The 21,066-nt window shown below is 37.5% G+C and overlaps 1 protein-coding gene across 6 annotated transcripts in view; it reads right to left on the bottom strand.

Annotated features, from left to right (window-relative positions):
• Positions 1 to 16,164, bottom strand: part of snx14 (sorting nexin 14) — a 39,115-nt gene extending 22,951 nt beyond the window's left edge. For 2 of the 6 annotated variants that reach the window (XM_017494367.3, XM_017494344.3), the window contains exons 1-10: positions 16,002 to 16,164; positions 12,096 to 12,238; positions 6,438 to 6,558; positions 6,227 to 6,300; positions 4,672 to 4,750; positions 4,550 to 4,593; positions 4,320 to 4,407; positions 3,537 to 3,621; positions 3,242 to 3,398; positions 1,110 to 1,185 (exon numbers count right to left, since the gene is read on the bottom strand). In XM_017494367.3, the coding sequence (XP_017349856.1) occupies positions 1,110 to 1,185; positions 3,242 to 3,398; positions 3,537 to 3,621; positions 4,320 to 4,407; positions 4,550 to 4,593; positions 4,672 to 4,750; positions 6,227 to 6,300; positions 6,438 to 6,558; positions 12,096 to 12,232 (861 nt within the window). In that variant the 5' untranslated portion in view covers positions 12,233 to 12,238; positions 16,002 to 16,164. Of the gene's footprint in view, positions 1 to 1,109; positions 1,186 to 3,241; positions 3,399 to 3,536; positions 3,622 to 4,319; positions 4,408 to 4,549; positions 4,594 to 4,671; positions 4,751 to 6,226; positions 6,304 to 6,437; positions 6,559 to 12,095; positions 12,239 to 15,955 lie in introns of all 6 variants that reach the window. The other 4 variants (XM_017494353.3, XM_017494324.3, XM_017494334.3 and 1 more) reach the window with 4 other exon arrangements.
• Positions 16,165 to 21,066: the final 4,902 nt, after the last annotated feature.

Consider the following 21,066-nt stretch of genomic DNA (forward strand, 5'->3'; position numbering starts at 1 on the left):
ATTCGTGACACTTTTGCTGTGTGTGTGTGGGAGATCTTTACCAAATGGGAGACAATCTGTAAATTCCTGTCCCATATTATTAATGTTTGCACCACAGTGTTTTTTATATTATATATATATATATATATATATATATATATATATATATATATATATACACACATATACACACACACACACACACACACACACACACACATATACACACCCAAATATAAATTCCATATACAATTTCCATGTGATATTTTTTCTATAGTGACAAGTAGCACTTGGGACTTGCATGGCAGACATGCCACATAAATCAATTTTAAAAGCTGATATGTTGAAGTTGTCTTTAAGGAGAAGTTTACATAACATTTATGGAAGGAGTCTCCAGTGTCAGAGCTTTGTAACAGTTAGAGGTAAAGCTGTATTCTTTTACGTCTTCCGCCATGTAAAAGTCTTCGGGGCGGACGACTTTGTGCTTTGTGGTTCCTTTGATGACATGACAAGCGGAGTTGTTTTATTTAAACTTACAAACAAAGAGGCTGGTGAGGGAGGTTGACTGTTTATAGTTATTATAATGTGAGCGATAACAGGATCTAACTTCTTTTGCGGACATTCCACAATGTTAAATGTAACTATAAAGGGATAAAAAGTAATGGTTTGTTATTGTTAACATCATCAAGTTGCTGAGGTATAAGAGGAAAGAAACACTTTGGGACATGCTGTTTAGAGTGATAATAGTAACTCTGCTTTGCTTTGAGCCACATCAAACATGATTAATTTCAGTTAACAGCATGCCTCCAAATATTTTATTCCTTACAAATTGCATTATTTAGTTCATTACTTTCGCTGGGCACTGACTGACAGTTCAGATGAAGCCCTTGAGTCAAAACTGCTATTATGCAGAAACATAATTCCTCCTTTCATAATTTCTTCTTTTTCTTTATACATTTTATACATTTCTTGTTTGTTGTGAAGATTATCATTTAGCGTCTGGTCACAGAAGTGGATTGCATATACCACAGAGGAGTTCATTCGAAGCAAATTTTTCAGGTGGATCGGAGTCTTGGTGCAAAAGCACAAGTGTGAAAACACTTTGTTTAGATGCGCTCTTCTTTACGTACCGGGTCAGCCATGAAGTCCATGGTTGGGAGAAACACAGAGCCGGTCATGACTTCTCGAATCAGCAGAGACAGAGATCTAAAAGTGGAACAGCACAGAATAACGTTTCATCACAGATCCCTCTAACATTTCTTGAACAGTCATTACAGTTTACACATAAAACTCACTGCTGACAGGAGCAACTGTCTCAGCTCATAATAATAACAATGAGTCTTTACTGGTCACATATACAGTAGAGCACAGTGAAATTCTTTTCTTTGCATACTGCAGCCTGTAAGGAAGTTGGGGTCAGAGCATAGGGTCAGCCATGATACAGCGCCCCCTGGAGCAGAGAGGGTTAAGGGCCTTGCTCAACGGCCCAACAGTGGCAGCTTGGCAGCTATTACTGGATCAGTAACCCAGCGCCTTAACCGCTAAGCCACCACTGCCCCAGCTGTGACACATAATATCCAGCTGATGCAGATTGCTGGTGTGAAAATGAGGGCTGACATTTTAAAAAGCAAGATGCTGACTCAAAAAAAGAATAAATAAAATAAAAGCACTAGTGAATACACACACACAAACATCTTTTGCTTATAAAGTTTCACATGTCATTCTTTAACTGAAATATGGTCAGTGTTTGCTGTGTATAAGAAAAATAAAACACTTAAAGTCCCCATGAAGAGCCTTAAAACATGCGGCGTTATTCGACGTGTCGACGTAATTTCCACTGAATCAGGAAGTCAGGGCGAGAAGTATCGAGTAGCCCCTCCCCCTTTTTAAACAGAAAATGGCATTCAGTTTACCTCACAGCCCGGCTAAACCGTTGTAATGTTGGGGGCAGGACACTTCAGATTCTAGACAGCATTTGATTGGACAGAAAATCTGATGTGAAGCTGAAGTGCAGAATGATGTCATCAAAACTACTGATCCTTATTGGCAGTAGAGAGAGACTGTAAATTTTATATGCATATATCTTCCATCCATCCATCCATCCATCTTCTACTGCTTACTCCTTTTCAGGGTCACGGGGGAACCTGGAGCCTATCCCAGGGAGCATCGGGCACAAGGCGGGGTACACCCTGGACAGGGTGCCAGTCCATCGCAGGGCACAATCACATACACACTCACACACCCATTCATACACTACGGACACTTTAGACACGCCAATCAGCCTACCTTTGCATGTCTTTGGACTGGGGGAGTAAATCGGAGTACCCGGAGGAAACCCCCGCAGCACGGTGAGAACATGCAAACTCCGCACACACAGGGCCACGATGGGAATCGAACCCCCAACCCTGGAGGTGTGATGCCACCGTGCGCCCTATGCATATATCTTGTAACTTAAAGATATTCTTAAGGCTGACATATTCATACTAAAAGCCACAAAACTTTGATTTTGTTTTCATGGGGACTTTAAGTGCATATTTTTTATAAGAACTTCCTGTCAGACTGCATCACAACACCCAGTCATTGATCTTTGTCCTATTACAGTTTAATTCCTTCCTGATATCACTTATGTACTTCCTGGATTTAAAAAAAAAAAAAAAAAGTTAAATACTTGAGAGGAAAGCAAAAACTGACCTAAGGGCTTTAGGACAGTGTCAAATGTCCTCACACTCACACGATAGTCAAGAATGAACAATATACAGATGTATATACACATGTTTTTACAGATTACATAAAAAAAGAAAAAAAGAGAAAAAAAAGAAGCCAACGTATTTCGTTGTGGTTACTGAGGTTAAAGTATGAATTAGTTTTAGACAACAGATGACAGTCGCAGGTGTGTATGTGTATGCGGTGGGGATTCGATCCGCCTGTTTTTAAGTGAACCTGTTGTATAGCACAAAAGAAAAACACACTATATCAGAATGAGGTAGAAAAATTCTTGGCTTGGTGATGGAGAGGATGCAAAAAGCGTGATAGAAGCATATTAGTAGCATGAATGATGTGTCTCTGGAGCTCTTTGCAGCAAATCTTTACCTCTTCAGAATGTTCACAAAACACTATTTAAAGGAAATAAACAACATTTCACATTGTGCTAACTTTCAGGAGTTTATGTACAATGTGTGAAATGTTTGGGGGGGAAGAAACATCGTTCGAGTGCCGTGTGTGTGTGCGTGCGTGTGTGTGTGTGCGTGTATGTGTTCTGCACCTGCAGTCAGTAGCTTTAGGAGGCATGACATATGGAAAGAGCATCTCTGTGAGCTTCCGTAAGTAGAGCAGCTCGTCTCGTCGACTGCGCAGGGCCACGTGCAGATCTGCGCCGTACTCCTCTAGCGCCACCTGCTGCAGGGGCCGGTTTTTATCCACTGTCCACACACACACACACACACACACACACACACACACACACACACAAAAACCCAACTTATCACTAACATCGTTATTAGAAAACACAAACATGTTATCATGTTATATTTATATTTACACTAAGTCACATGACTGACCTTTCTGCTGTGCTTTGGCAGCAATCTCTATGTGCTTCATGGCTGCTTTCATCATTCTGCCAGTGATGGCTGATGGAACGTTCACCTGGACAGAAATTAAAGAAAATCACAAGAAATTAACTTTAATCATGTAATAAGAACTGTACCAGAATAATAAACAAACGCATTACAAAATTGAAAGATTTTATGAAATATATTAAATAATTCTTTCTTCCTCTCACTTTTTCTTAATTATTATACAAAATGTATTTACAAATAACTGGTATGTTATATGCTCTGTTGTTACATTATGACCACTGCTTATGATATTTATTTTCATATAATAATTATTCATTGTGTAATATTTTACATTAAGGTTCGTTTAACGAACACTACAGTACTTAACAGATTAACAAGACGCTAACACACCTATTAATTGATGTCAAACTAAATACAGCTGCATGTTTATTTCACACCTAACTAAACATAAATATTGGCACCCAGCATCACATACATTTTACACTGCAAAATCAAAATCGTCGTCACGAGGATTAATTACTTAACATTAGTTGTGGTTTATTTAAAGTTAATGTAACCAATATCATTACTACTTGACTTTATTTAACATTCATATATATATATATATATATATATATATATATATATATATATATATATATATATATATATATATATATAAAATGCTTTACCTAATCTAATGAATTGTAATGAATTTACCTAATTTAATGAATTGATAGGACATCTCATTTTCTGAAGTATCATTTCACAGAATCTGCTGCTCACCTTCTGGACTCGCCGAACCAGAACGGAGGCGAAAAAACGAAAGGTCTGCCTGAGTTCGTCCACGCACACCTCATCATCTGTTATATCCCTGAACAACACAAAATCCCGACCCAGATTAACTACAGAGGAGGCAGTAGCCCAGCGATCACATAAAAACACTGCTATACATGTGGAAAAGATTCCCTCTCCAGGGAAAAATACAGAACAGTGAATACTTGATTGTGCCGTACCTGTACCACGGATACACAAAGTTCTCTAGGACCAACTCCAACACCTGGACACCAGGACAAGATTTTATCAGTACTCAGTACAGTGCTGAATGAATGGACCTAGAAGTGGTTAGAGGGCATACCTCTCCGATGGAGGCGTCCACCTTCGAGTGCACCTTCAAACCTAACCATGGCTGGTAGTTTTCCAGAAGAAGAGCTGGTCTATAGATAAAAGTAATTAAAGGGCATTGTGTTATTATTATTATTATTATTATTATTATTATTATTAGAGATATCATGATACTTTGAAACATAGAATGTTAGAAATTTACTAAGAAATGTCAATATATGTACATTTTGCCCTAACACATATATATATTTAACAAATACATTGTTGTATATCATGATGCATGTAATTAATTTGAAATACATGAATTAGAAATAGACACCTCTAAAATGTCATTAATTGTAGTTCTTGATAGTTTTAAAATGAATACTGAATGAGAACACCCAAAGTAAAATGTTGCTGAACCTTATTACAGAAATAAACAGTACTGACTGTACCATGAAAATGCACTACTTTTTTAATGATATATATATATATATATATATATATATATATATATATATATATATATATATATATATATATACTATTAATAAATATAAAAATAAATAAAATCCAAACTGAACCAAAAAATAACACTAAGTAACAAATGAAAATAGAGACGTCCAAAATGAATAAAAAACACCAAGTAATGCAACAAAATTTGCCAACATCAGCAGTTTTTATTTTGCCTCTAGAGGCCGCTCTCGTAATGTACAAGCAGACAGCGGAACCTTCTCAGCTGCTCCTGCAATGGACGCAACCGGGAAAAACTATCGGTGTGGAATTTTGTGGATGACTGATGTCCCAGTAGTCCGTTATCAGTGCCAATTAATCGGCAAAACCGATCAATCGGTTGACCTCTAGTGCATGTTTTTCTTCTGTGTAACGATGTGTGTATATTTAAATCTATTCCAGACCTTGTGTATGCCCAAATCCTTAGTGGTAGAAAAGTGTAATCAAGGTACATCACACTTATTGTCAATCATATCAGTGTCATCACTCATATCGGTGATCACAACAAAGACTGATCAGGATGATACACTGCCTGAAGATTTGCCAAAAAACAAAACTGTTTTTAAGAAGCACAAGAAACGCTTGAAGAGTAGCTCATCAGTTGATTTTTAAAAAGTGCATCAGTGCAGTTCTAGGGTTTTTAGCCTCGGGCACATTTCAATCAGAAACTGATGACAGGTCCGGCATTTCCCAACCAACTCTGAACTGAATAATGAGTAATGCAATAGACTAATTTTCTAAATACAATTCCTTGTAAAAGAATCAAATAAAATAATATTTTATTTATTTATTCTGCTCCATTTTGTATCGCCATCAAACAGGCTACTGGGCTTTATCAAAGAGAAACTGTTTACCATATATGGCAGTTTGAGGGCGTTTCTTTATGCAAATGAGCATGGCAGGGCAGTGCAAGAGCAGAGCAATTTGGAAGGTGTGGGATTTATCAACTTCCACGGCATACACACTTGTAGAACGTGTATCACTTTTAACTTACTGCATAACAGGTCTGTATTAAATGAATAAACAGAAATTTTCACCGCTGCTCTGTGCTCGAACAACAACGTGTAATACTCTACCTGTGTCGTTTGCACTTGTTCTTCCCACAAACTGCACAACTGTGGCCCTGTGGGAAGAGCTCCTGCTGCTCCTGCTGCTGTGTCCCACACACACACACACACACACACACACACACACACACACACACACACAGAGAGAAAGACAGTAACAGGTCAATTTTCCCAATGTTTCTCCATAACGAGGAATTAACTTCTAAACGCAGGCTCTTACTTTATCCTTAGTCGTTATGGAAATCAGGACGTTTGGCACCAGGCTGTCGGGACTCAGCGAGCAGTAGAAGGTGATCGCTCCAGCCAGGAAAAACCAAAATATCAACAGGACATGGATATATCTACAGAGGCAAGGAGAATTCGTAAAACTTAGCAACAGTCTATAAGTTAATATAAATAATTATTCACTGTATTTCAAGTCATTAAAGTTAGTATGTAAGGAATGAAACACTTGGGGGACATGCTGTTACAGGAAAATAATCAATGACGATGTGGTGACACAAAATTGGAGTAACTGTTCCCACCCCAATGTTGATTATTTTCCCTATAACAGCACATTCTGCAGCGGCTTATTCCAACAGCAATTTATAAACTACAACTAATTTTATTTATTAAATATGTTTTTTTAATCTGTTTATAGTTACGGATATATCTAATGTGGACTCCACATGAAAGTTTTATTTTTTTTTTTTTTATCACTCACGTTAGAGCAGCTATAGACTCATCGTCCACTTTATTAGGAACACCCGCACATTTATGCAGTTATCCAATCAGCCAACCACGTGGCAGCAGCAAAAGGCTTAATATAATGATACAGATACAGGTCAAGGGCTTCAGTTGATGTTCACATTAAACATCAGAATGGGGAAAAAGTGTGATCTCTGCGACTTTAACCATGGCATGGATGTTGGTACCAGAAGGGCTGGTTTGAATATTTCATAAACTGCTGACTGGGATTTTCACACACAACAGTCTCTAGAGTTTACACAGAATGGTGCAAAAAACAAAAAAAACATTGAGTGGGTGGGTGGAAACACCTTGTTGATAAGAGAGGTCAGAGGCCAGATTGGTTCAAGTTTCCAGGAAGGATATAGTAACTCAAATAATCAGTCTTTCCAACCATGGTGAGCAGAAAAGCATCTCCACGTGCACAAAATATCAAATTTTGAGGTGGATGAGCTACAACAGCGGAAGACTCACTCAAACTGGACAATTGAAGATTACAAAACAAATCACCTGGTGACCTTTTTCCAGACTTCAGCTGGCCAGTTTGGGAGAGTCTGTGCCCATGTGTAGAATTATTCGCTCACAAATCTCTCTTTTTTTATCTCTTTTGCAATTTTTTCAGAATGGGGTTTCCCTATCCTGACGACTTCTGTTTTTGTATAAATGTTGTAATAAATAGTTTTAGATCTTCAACCAAAATACATCATAAAACAAAGGCAACCTGAGTAAACACACAATACAGTTTATTTATTTATTTATTTTATTGACGCAAAAAAAAAAGGTTAGCCAACACCTACCTCTAATGTGAAGAATGAATTGCCCCCTTAAACTTAAAATCCGGTTGTGCCACCTTCAGCAGCAATAACCAAACGCTTCCGATAACTGGAGATCAGTCTTTTACTTACTTCTAAGACTAGGACTTTGGATCATATGCTTTTATCCTATGCATTGGATCATTGTCTTGCTGCATAATCCCATTGCGCTTGAGTTTCAACTTACACACTGAAGACGAGACATTTTCCTTTAGGATTTTCTGGTAAAGAGCAGAATTCATATATCCCTCATTTATTGAAAGTTGCCCAGGCCCTGAAGCAGCAAAGCATCCCCACACCATCACACTACCACTGCCATGCTTGACTGTAGGTATGATGTTCTTATTGTGGAATTAAGTGTTTGGTTTATACCAGACGTAATGGGACCCCTGTCTTCCAAACAGTTCCACTTTTGACTCATCAGTCCACAGAATATTCTCCCAAAAGGTTTGAGGATCATCAAGGTGTGTTTTGTCAAAATTCAGACTAATGTTCTTCTGGGTTAGAAGCGGTTTTTAAATCGTCACTCTTCCATGGATGCCATTTTTTGACCTTTATTGATGTAAAAGAGGCCTGTAGGTCCTCTGATGTTGTCATTGGCTCTATTGTGACTTCCTGGATGAGTCGCTGCTGTGCTCTTAGGAATTTTGGAAGGTTGGCCTCTTTGCTGAACCCCATTATGAATGCAGTTCATAGATGTGAGGAATTAGTACGTTCGGGGGCAAATACATTCTCACACAGGCACGGTTGGTATTGGATAATTTTATAAATATCATTATAAATTATAAATCACTATAAATAGCATTATTATTTATAAACTGTATTTTGTGTTCAGTTTTCATTAGTATTAATTTTTTAATTAATTTTTCAGACATTGTTTTAATTTCTGAAACAATTTAGTATGATATACACAAAAACCGAAGAAATCTGTATACACACACACACACACACACACACACACACACACACAGCTTGTCATGTTAGTGAAAAATACAGAGCACAAGATCTGCTATTAGTTGGACAAGTCCATGCTGCAGCGATTGCCATCCTTGTGAAAACGAAACCAGGGAAACGAACCATCGACAAGCAAGTTTGGCGTTGTAAGTGTGGATCCAAACCCGCACCGATGAAGAGCTCCAGCGTTACAAGGTGCTAAAATCAGCTGCTAAGCAAGCAGTAGCGGCAGCCAAGACTGATTACTACGACCACGTGTATGAGGAATTGAACACGACGGAAGGAGAAAATAAAATCTACCGCTTGGCCAATGCACGTCATCAAGCCACTCAGGACATCGCCCAAGTCAAGCACATGAAGGATGAAGATCATCGACTCCTCCGAGAACCACCAGCCATCCTCCGTCAATGGAGCGGTTACCTCTCCAAAATCAGAAACAAGGAATTTGACCACCCACTGATCCAAAGTGCCAGTCCGGTCTCTGGACCTGTGCCACCAATTACCACCAAGGAGGTCAAAGAAGCAACAAAGAAGAAGAAAAATGGGAAGGCAACCAGCCCAGACGACATCCCAGCCGAGGTGTGGAAGATCCTCAATTGCCAAGGCGCCATGACTCTCACTGCCCTCTTCAATCGAATCATCGATGAAGGTGAGGCTCCACCAGCTTGAACAACTAGTACCACGATACCCATCTGGAAGGTCATGGGCGATGCTAAAACTATCGGTAAATCCGACTCGTGTCACGCCATGAAAATATTTGAACGGATTATCGATGCCAGGCTCCGCAAGATTGTCTCAATCACTCAGAACCAATGTGGCTTTGTCAAAGGGAGTGGAACAATGTACACCATCCACGCTGCTCACCTGCTTTTGGAAAAGCACCGTGTGAAGACCAAGCCCGTCCACATGGCATTCCTTGACCTGGAAAAGACCTTCGATTGCGTCCCATACACACTCATCTGGCACACCCTACAATCCCACAATGTCCCTGAAGCCCAGTGAACCCAACTACTCTACCACAATGTCACCAGCGTGGTTCAATGCAGTGGGAACATCGCCTCCCTTCACCATCAATGTCGGAGTACGTCAAGGATCGGCACTTTTGCACCTCCTATTCATCCTCTGCATGGACACTGTGACATCTGACCTCCAATCGCCTCATTCATAGTCACTCCTCTATGCTGACAACATCTTCCTAGCAAATGGACAACGTTGAGAACTCCAAGAGCATGTAATGGAATGAACGGTTTGGTGAATTTGGACTTTGATTGAACATCAAGAAGACAGAATATATTAAATGTAGGCCTCAAACTGATGGAACCATCAGCATCACTGTATAAAATCTGAAGAATGTGGAAAAATTCAAGTACCTAAGTTCCCTCATATGCAGCAGTGGAGACCAGATGCTCTTTCCCGTCAACGCCACCTTGATGAAATGGCGCCAGGAGACTGGAATCCTGTGCGATGCCCCAAGTCCCAAGTTAGAGATCTACAAGACAGTGGAGCGCCCAGTCGCCCTCTACAGATTGGAGTGTTGGCCAACGACAGCAAAGCACGAGCAGGCCCTACACGTGATGGAAATGCGAGTGCTTCGCTGGTGCCACAGACTAAAATGACTCGACCACGCCATGAACGACAACGTCCGACGATGGCTGGGAGTCGCACCAATCGTTGCGAAAATGCGGGAAGGAAGGCTTAGTTGGTATGGACATGTCGTACGCAGCAAATAATACGCTGTAACAAGGACAACCATGCAGTAGACTCAAGAAACGATGGATGGATCGAATCAAGGAGGACATGCAACACGTGAACGCCACCCCCGAAGACGCCTTGGATCAATCCAAATGGAGACAGACGTGCCGACAAGCGGACCCTGCCATAGCGCATGAACAACGCTAGGAAGAAGAAGATAAGATCCGCTGTGTTAGACTTTCCCGTAGCAGAAAAGTTAAAGTGCATTAATATAAACCTGCTGCCTTGTACAGAATAACACACAGTGGTGTATGATGCCACCCCAAAGAGGATTATTGTCATATAACAGCACAGCTTGGAGTGTGTTATTCTGTTTATATCACAGCAATTTGTGATGATTGCAATGTTTACTTTCTTGATGAATGAAACATTGAGGAATTAATAGTTTACGGTTAGATTTAATCTCGTGGAAAGTCTGGGGGATAAATCAGTTACTGTTCTCATTTACATCATAGTTGCAATCAACAGCCGTTCCCTAATCCCCTACTCTCTCTCCTTCTTTCTTTCTTTTAAAAAAACACAGCTTCTCATTTTTACCAAGAAACCAGAAAGTATAAACTCCTCTGTCATGAAGATTTTCCTGTGCTAGGAAACTTTGTCTGTTACAAAGCGCTTACACCTGAGAGTCATTCCATGAAGGTTAAAAAAAGTCTCCAAAAAATGTTTTTTTTTTTTAAACCTTCACTAAATCCACGATGTTAATTTTAGGTGTTAAACAAACAACAACAAGTTTTTAAAATTAGTTTATTATTAGTATAGATAAACTCCTCAACTTCCTGTCCGCCTTCCGCCATACTTGTTTTCGCTCTGCAAGTGAGCTGCGAATGGGTTGCACACAGAAATACTCCATCAACTATGCTTTATCGTTATTATCGCGGGAAGATGAATTCTTATTGTGGGGAGAATTTCTACCGGTGTATCACAAACCATAAGATATTGCCCATCCCTATTATTACGGCCAAAAATGCTTGATTATGCTGCGACTTTTTTAAAAAATTTATGCAACTTGCAGATTTATGTGGGGTTTTTTGCGCGGAAAAGTACTTGAATTGGCGAAACTGCAATTGCACAAATAGTTTTGCATGGTCTTTCACAGTAATGTTGGTTGGTAAATGAGACCTTTCATCTGTATTCATGTTTGACGCATGACAATCGAAGAGGGCATGCACGTTTTGATGACGTCACGTGATGCGTCTTGGCCCAAATGTGCGGAAAATCCACAGTAATTTTGAAAATTGAAAGTCCTTCCGAATATTGTGGAGTTTGCTTGATCTTGCATTAATTCCTGCTATCGCAAAATCCTGGAGAGACTGTACAGAAACAATAACGTATTAGAACAAGTGTATTAATATTAATCGGTCGTTCATGTTACAGTCGGAACTACTTTTGAGAAGTCAACCGCGCCGTGCTATAAAAAAAAATTATGAATCACGAATTCGAAAGTTTCAATCATTTTAAAACAAAAGTATACAAAAAAAACATAAATATACAGCAAATGATCAAAATACATAATTATAGAACTGTCTCTGTGTTTCTGTTGGATTATGGGTTTCTGTGTCATTTCAAGCAATCAATGATTTTAATCAGTACGTACATTCTCAAATGCAGCGTCACACCTTTTTTGTCTCACTCACCTGTTGAGGATTATGGTTGAGGAGAGCATGGAGACAAGCACGAAGCAGATGAACGGGTACTGCCGGGCCACTTCCCTAATCAAGTCCACTTTCAGTCCCCTCCTAAGAGACTCGAGGAAAACTTTAACGCCTGCCATGTGGTTCTGCCAGAACAAAAATAAATAAAAACATCAGGACTTAGCGAATGTCAAAATGTAAAAACATTGTATACCACAGCGCTGTTTTCGAGTCTCCAATCTGATTAATCAGAAGGTTACAGAAATTACAGCAAGACAAATCACAGGTTTATGTTAACGCACTTATTCTAATGAGTTGTTTCTACGGTAACAACCTACACAGGATCTAACGTGGCGGACAGTCCATATAACCTACGCCTTATAACGTATGTTATTCAGGAAAGTATAACTGCTGATAAAGTCATGTTTATTCAGCAATTTTTGGACGGAGTCTCCAGTGTCAGTGTTTGGTAACAGTCAGAGGTAAAGCTGTAACAAAGACGGACAGTTTATAACTGCTATAACGAAGGGAAAGACTTTTTCATGGATGTTCCACGACATTAAATATAGCTATAAATGGGTAAAATGTATGACAGCTTTCTTTAATAAATAATGAATTTTAACGTTGACAACAGCTGTGGTATAAGAGGAATAAAACACTTCAGGGTGTGCAGTTATTGTGACATATTCAATCCATCAATGCGTGTTTAACAATGAATGAAATTCTTAATAAACAGAACACAGGTAAATATACACCTAAGTAGTTGTCTAAAATTGATTGTTTCTGTTGTCAGAGCTGTATTTTTCTACAGTAAAAAAAAAAAAAAGTTTGACATTTACACAGAACTTCTTTCATCCTAAATGAGTAAGAGGGGGGAAAAGCTGTTCAATGTCACTGGACTGCACAAGACTTCGTGCTTGTTTTCGGAGTGACGATTAAATTGTTTGTTCACAATTTCCTGGTTATTATCCTCTATCCTTTCTCTACCCCAACACACACACACACTTTTGTATTTCTATCAGTGTTGAGTAAGTTACTCAAAAAAAGTAATCCACTACAGATTACTAATTACTACTTTAAAATGATAATTTGCTTACATTACTAATAATGACTTTACTTTCAAGTTACTATCAAACCTACAAAAATACACGACAACGTGAAACTCGTAGTTCTTTCAGTAATTTTAGCACACATCAATGTATGACATGATCAGAAAAAGTTGGGGTTTTTTTCATAAAACTTGCCTCGGGTGTTGTCACTGTTTGTAGGTCTACCACACTGATAAAATATGAAACTTTTCTAACTAGGCTAGTTTGGTGTTGCTAGCCAAGAGGAGGCACAACTAAGCTATCATTGTATGGGTTTAGCTGCTACAGTGCCATGCAGAGTACATTATCCTTCCTTATGCTCTGCTCATATCATGTTCATGTAAACTGGAACTCATATAGACATTTACACACCTCGTTTTCCTGCTCAGAATGAGAGGAAAATAGTGTTTCAGTTTCAACCGCTTTAAAAAATTTTTAATCGGAGAGTGTATCCATTTTTCCTCACACTGACTGTGAGCTAGCATTTGGCAGAATTGAGAGATTATCAGCCAATAAGACACGAGTATTTTAACATATTTTCCTGTAAACCCTGTCTGATTGGTCTCGCCTCAGTTCACTGAGAATATAAAATTACAACACTGCTGTCTTCTTTTACTGACATTCAGTTACGCAGTGACAAACTGTTCCAAGTGGAGAATTATTCAGGGATACAGCCCCGGATGCCCAAGCCAGGTTACACCCCTAACAGTCAAGTAAAACATGATTTATTTTAAAAATGCATTTTACTTAGTAATATGTCTTCTTAACAACAGATTTGTAATGCAAGTAACGTAATTTTATTGACATCAGTAACAAATCAAATTACATCAATTTTAAATGTAATGCGTTACATTACTGCGTTATCAGAAAAAGTAATTAGATTACAATAGTGTGTTATATCCAACTCTGATTTCCATTACTGTGGGATATTTCCGACCACAACCTCAGGACATTTTAAGGTTTTGCTTAATTAAAATCTGGAGCTAAAGCCACTTTTCACATAGCAACCAAACAAAATGTCCCTTTAAGGATAAATCTGTACTGTGGTCTCCATAATAAAAAAAAAAGACACACACACATAGAAACACATTTAAAAATAGGTTTCTATATTAGGAGTAAAATTAAATTACAGTCTGGGTATAATAACTCTACGAGGCAGTATCAGGCTTTTTAGGAAGCTCTGTCTCAGTGTCCACTTACAATGTCAATGAAAGATAAAACCCTGCAACAGCAGTGTGGATAATGCTGGTAACCAAAGCGTCTTTATTTTGTATAATAACACACTTGCTAAAGGTATGCAAAACTCGTTTTAAAGGCCAAACATATTTTTCACTAGTTGATATGAATTTTCTTATAAGGCAGATGTCAACATCTCATTTTTTTTTTTTATTAAAGTTATTAATCAATAGAACTACAATTGAACACAAATGTTATTCTATTAATATGCTTTTACTAACAGGCTCGTACTTTACACATGTCCACACTCTTCCTCTGGTTTAAAAAAAAAAATTATGGACTGCATTTGCATACTGAATCCTGATTGGCTCTTATATGTTATGACACAATAACCAATAGGCTGTGACATTCAATACAAACTTTTCTGATTATTATTTTCCAATAAGATTTCCAACTCCCGTTAGAACAACTCCAGCAATGAATAGTGCCAGTGTCACGTCTCTTCATCAAACTATTTTCCTTTCAAGCTACTGGAAAACATCATGAAATAATCCTGAGCGCAAACCCCAGAACAACCAAGAAAACATTTCATCTTACCAGTTGAATCTAATATCAAGCTGCAGTGACGGCCATCTAATAACTACAATAAATGTGTCATGTTTACACAATCCAATTAACCTGACTGCAGAATAAAACTTCAGGTATACGCAAGTCACCAAATAATCAAATTTATACCACAGCAGGTCAAATTCTCGAATCTGACTGGTCAAAATGCGTGCATTATTTAGTACAAGAGCACGAGTAGTAACATTCAACATGAACAGTAGGTTTATATTAATGCACACGTTCTAATACGTTATTGCTGCAAGTGATAACCGAGTGATTTCTCAGACATTCAACAACATTAAACATAAACAGATAAAACATGCAATGTTTTGCTCTTTAATTTAAAAAAAAAAAAATTGTTGTAATATAAGAAGAATAAAACACTTTATTCCACCCGGTTGTTAATTATACAACTTTCATTTATGTGTTTGTTTGTTTATTTTTTTTATTTTATTTTTTACTCTTAAACCCCACCCATTCCTGGCCATGCTCACTAATATCTGCCCCCAGGATCTACAGTAACCCACAGAGTGTCTATAAAATAACTGACAGGAGGCACATCCAAACATAAACAAGCTTCCGGACCGGAGTACTGTTTTCCAAACTGCTTTTCTCAACCATTAGTACACTTGTGCTGAGATCATGGCTTAAACCAGTATTATTTTTTATCACGTCCTAAATACCTTCCAGGTTATTTGTACAAGTTAGATATATTTTTAATCGCCTATTGTACCTTTAAATATGTATTACGAAACAAAATTCAGAAAGAAAACGACTCTAGAGAAAAGTCAGCTGATTCTCATCAAGCTTTTAGCATGCTAATCCTACAAACAATGCAATCGATGTTGGGGGGGGGAAGCCGTGAATAGTGTGTGTCATGTTTCTTTATAATGATCTCTAACTGAACAATAATAAAGCAGTTATAAAAGTATTTAATCCACAATCCCATCTCATCACCTATCTGTACACAGCTCGCGCAGACACACAGCTAACCTGGTCATGGACGAAGTTACCGGAAAGAGTTACCGGACATAGTTACCTGCAAAACAGCCGCTTCTTACGAGTTACACAACATTAACAAAATGTTGCTGTTATAAACTATATTCTACATTTTATTTCAACAGTTGGTCAGCTGACAAACTTCGTTTCCAGCAGATTAACGCATTACACAGGCGACGGCAGAAACATTACTAATACGGAAGTGGTGATATTTTCAAAATAAAAGCTTTCAAGCAAAAAAAAAAAAGTTTCTTAAAATGGTCTGTTAATTCATATTGTAATATAATAATCTTACAATTTATTTATAAGACTGTATTATATTGTAAATTATTATATCAATTTCTGCTCTATAAGTGCTTCCTGTTCTATACATCAAGGCCAGGAACTTTCCAATTATAATATGACTTCATTCATGTGATGTCATAAAAAGAGGGTGTGGTCATCATGAAAAAAATAATTAAAAAAGAAAAGAAAAGAAATTGAAGCCCAAAATTATTGGAGTAGGAAAAGTGACATATGGTTTGACAATTCATGAGGCTGTAAAACTGTCATGAGTAATGAAATCCACGTGTAAATATATACAGATGTCTACAGATGTATTACTGTAACTAATTACTGTCTCAAATGACCAGACAGTATTTTTCAGATTAATTCATTTCAGATTAAGTCTTAAAATACAGTAAGTGGGGAGAGGAAAGGTGAAGGAATACAATGGACGGATTGAACACCTCACAATTATGTTTAAATGATGCACTGATGGATTTCATGTGCATTAAATTGTGCTTTAATTATCAGAGGTAAAGTAAGGAAAGATATAAACAATAATAATAATAATTGCCTTGCCTTATCTTTTAGTGGTGTATTCTTTAATGTGTATTTTTATATACATAATCTGTTCATACAAAACTTCAGATTGATTTTGGAAAATATTGAAGATATATAATGAATATTGAATATTGAAGAAGTGTTATTGTTGTTACTGCTGTAAGAAATTAATTATAGTATGTATATACAATATAAGAACGTAGCCTATTGATGAAGATTTTTTTCAAATATGATTTACTGATTCCATGAATAGTTAGCACGTTCACCTCACACCTCCAGGGTCGGGGGTTCGATTCCCACCGTGGCCCTGTGTGTGCGGAGTTTGCATATTCTCCCCGTGCTGCAGGGGTTTCCTCCGGGTACTCCGGTTTCCTCCCCCAGTCCAAAGACATGCATGGTAGGCTGATTGGCATGTCTAAAGTGTCTGTAGTGTATGAATGGGTGTGTGAATGTGTGTGTGTGTGTGCCCTGTGATGGATAGGCTCCAGGTTTCCCCGTGACCCTGAAAAGGATAAGCGGTATAGAAGATGGATGGATGGATGGATTCCATGAATAAATACATTCCCAATAAACACTGTTTCAGAGATATAACTGAGGATATAAGTAAAGGCCTAAACCAATACATTCGTTTGCATTACATTTACGGCTTTTTGTCGTTCAACAATTTAATTATCTGTTCAATTGAATTCATTGTTTTTGAAGGCCTCTTCAGAAGACTTTAGAAATACATCAGACATCTGCGCAGTACTCTACTAGTGTACTGCACAAGGTGATAAAATGGAATTACACTATTGAAATAAAATAAAATAATCATCTTTATGCAAATTATTATAATAATGATGTTGTGATATGCACAAAGACGCTCTGTACCATAACACGGGTTATAGTACATACTGTATGTATGTCTGTACTGTTTGAGCTTTATGGCTGCAGTGATACAATGATTGTCCACTAGGGGGAGGTATAACACTGTCCATTCAGCTTTGGTTTAGCGATTCATTTATTTTGGCAGACTTCGTGTTCTGCACTGTCATTGATGTACTTTATTCAATAATTTTTAATAACATTAGAGATCATTGTGAACAGCCTTTTTTTAATAGTTATGATAGTCCAAATCCCAATTTATTAGAAATTTTAATTAACCTATATTAAAACAGAAGTTGTTTATTTTCTAAGCCACATCTCAGTGATGGAAAAACAGCCATAAACTGTCATATTGACTCTAACTACAATTATAAATGAAACTATTAAAAGTGCTACAATTCTGAATAAACTGAAAAGAGTCACTGGATGCAAAAAGTTTACGCATCCCTGTGTCGATGTCAGTTGACGATAAATGGTTTCAGATCTGCATACAAAATGTATTATTTATATGTATTATAAGTGTGTATGTATATATTATAATATATGTATATATATTATGTTGCATATACAAGACAAAGACAATTTAAAAGGTGATCGTTTCATTTATTTAAGGAAAGAGGTTACGCAACACCTATATCACCCTTGTGTAAAAGTAATCGCCCCCCACAATACTCCAGTAACTGCAGATCAGTCTTTCACATCACTGTGGAGGAATTTTGAACCACTCGAATTTTCACTTTCACTTTTTTTGGCAAATGTGAGATGAACCTTTATGTTCCTCTTGGTTAGCAGTGGTTTTCACATTGCAACTCTCTCATGGATACAGTTATTTGCCCAGTCTCTCTCTACAGGTGATCCTATGAGGTGTGTGAGGTCTTCAGTTCCACTGATGGTTTGTCTTGGTTCTTTTCTGACTTCCTGGACGAGCCATCACTGCGCTCTTGGAGAAATTTTCATAGCCCAGACACTTCTGTGAGGATTCACCACTGTTTCAAGTTTGGACATAATGGTTCTCACTGTGGTTCACTGGAGTCCCAGAGCCTTAGAAATGGTTTTGTAACCCTTTCCCGACTGATATAACTTTCTTTCTATTTAGCCTACTTCACATTGCAGGAAAGGTTCTATTAACAATCCTATTATGTTATGGGTCAATTTGACCCATTTCCACATTTAAGATGTCTGAAATACTGTTTAATCTTTTTTGACTATCCTCATTTAGGGTCATGAACATATATGCAAATATTTCTTATTATGGCTTGTCTCAGACAAGCCATAATAAAGGTTTACTGTTTTAAACTGTTCTTTGCTGTTTTTGTGTGTATTTAAACTGGGAAGTCATTTAGACCCATCGCATAATGGATGTAACTTTTTCCTCCAACATAATAGGAGGGTTAAAGGGATGTATAGCTTAAACAGGGTAGGCAGTAATCAATCCTGTGTGTGTCTTTTCAAATTGAACCCAATTATCAATTTAATTTGAATGATTGGTTGATTGAGTAACTAAGGGAGTAATTAGTTTTTCACACAGGGCCAACTGGTGTTGGATAGTATGTTTCCTTCAATAAATATAATGATCATTTAAAAACCTGTGTTTTGTCTTTGTCTTGTACTAAATATTGTTTGAAAGTCTGAAACAATGAAGTGCGACAAATATGCAAAAACAGAAGAAACCCAGTAGGGGTGAATATTTTTCATGGTACTATAAACGTAACCTAGCTGTCTGTGAAATGCTAAATTGTGATTGTAATGAATGGGCTTCTTGTTGTTGCTCTCTGCAAAGTGTTGTGAAGTGTGACTATTTTGTGAGTGTGATATTTTCCCCAAATCATGATGAATGTAGCCTGCCACCTCATTTCTGCTGATTCAATATTACAGATTTGGCTAACGATTAGCAACAATAACTGAAGTTACATTTTTAATGCTGCTGATTCATTATGACTATTTAAATGTTTTCATTTTGTCTAAAGTGTAGGATTTTGCCAAGAAGTGACACATGAATGTTTTTAGTAGACTATTTGATCTGGATCTTAAAAAGATTATTATTTTTTGCCTCCACCACTAGGTGGGAGAGGTATTATGTGTTTGTGTTGCTCATGTGTCTATTCCTCCATCCATGGAGTCTCATTAGCACAATATCTCAAAAACAAGTGGTTGCAGCATTTATATAAAATATATATCATCGTAACCAGCTGGTGAACTGATTAGCTTTTGGAATTGATCCAAACATGGCCAAGGTCACAGCAAGGTCAGATGTCTTTAAGGGTATTTGAGGCATACAAATTAGTAACACGAAGGACTAGACTTGTTGGCAGTGAAGGTATCCCCTTCAACACCAATGGCGTCAAGTTCTACTTATTTCATTTTCATTTCCTTACATTGCGTTTATAGACTGATTTTCATTTATATTTTCCTGTTTTTGATTTTTTTTTTTTTTGCTTTCTAACATCTGAATCTGCTCACCGAAGAATATTAGATGTATTTTGTTGATCAGGATACCAAAAAGCTCCAACAGCAACTGCCTAGTTTAGACTTGATGTTATTTTCTCTATACACTTTCTAATTAGAAATAGGCGTTAAAATGGGCGTTAAAATTTAAAGATTTTAAAACATTTTAAAATCTTACTTCTGGGAATAGATTGCTCTTCATAACTGTTTCCAGTAATCCAACATATGTGGTTAAATTTATTGGTGCATTAGAGCAGCAAAATTTACAGAGAATGGATTCCACCACTGGTAATGTGCTTTAATGTCCATGAAATCACACAAAAAAATTTTTTATTATTATTTATTTTTGTTGTGTGTGTGTGTGTGTGGGGGGGGGGGTGTATCATCCACCATAGCAGGTGATTATTAAGCCTGTATGATGACTGTATGATGACACATGGATAAACACAAATTGACCAAGAATTTGTCTGTGTATTTTCAACATGTGGGAAAATGCCCAAGATTAACTCTTAAAAAGGTTAACTCTTAAATTTTGAATGAATCTTCAGTATCCACCTTGTGCAGTAGATCCAGAGTTTAAACATGGAGTAACTGGGTAAAAAGCAGGAAAACACCCAGGAGAGTTCTGATGGTCAGTTGTGACTTTATTGAAAATCTTAAAACAGACCACATTGCAAAGCATTAATTACAAGTTGTCACAGCGTCAATATTTTCAGATGTACAGGTCATGTGCCACTTTGGAACAGAAGCCACTTGAATGTTTTGTGGTGTTTAATCTCCACTCCAAACACAACGATGGCAGAAAAAGCAGAGAGTCAGCAAGGAGGTTAAGGATGCACGGTAGACGCCAGCTAATCGGTGTTTAGTAACTATCAAAAAAAAAAAACGTCACTGAAATCCTTCATAATGTTAATAAAACACATTGAAATTCAGATTTACACATTACACATTGACTGAAAAAGGATTCACAA

This window comes from Ictalurus punctatus, chromosome 2 (assembly GCF_001660625.3).
Source record: "Ictalurus punctatus breed USDA103 chromosome 2, Coco_2.0, whole genome shotgun sequence".
In the NCBI taxonomy this organism is placed as follows: domain Eukaryota; kingdom Metazoa; phylum Chordata; class Actinopteri; order Siluriformes; family Ictaluridae; genus Ictalurus; species Ictalurus punctatus.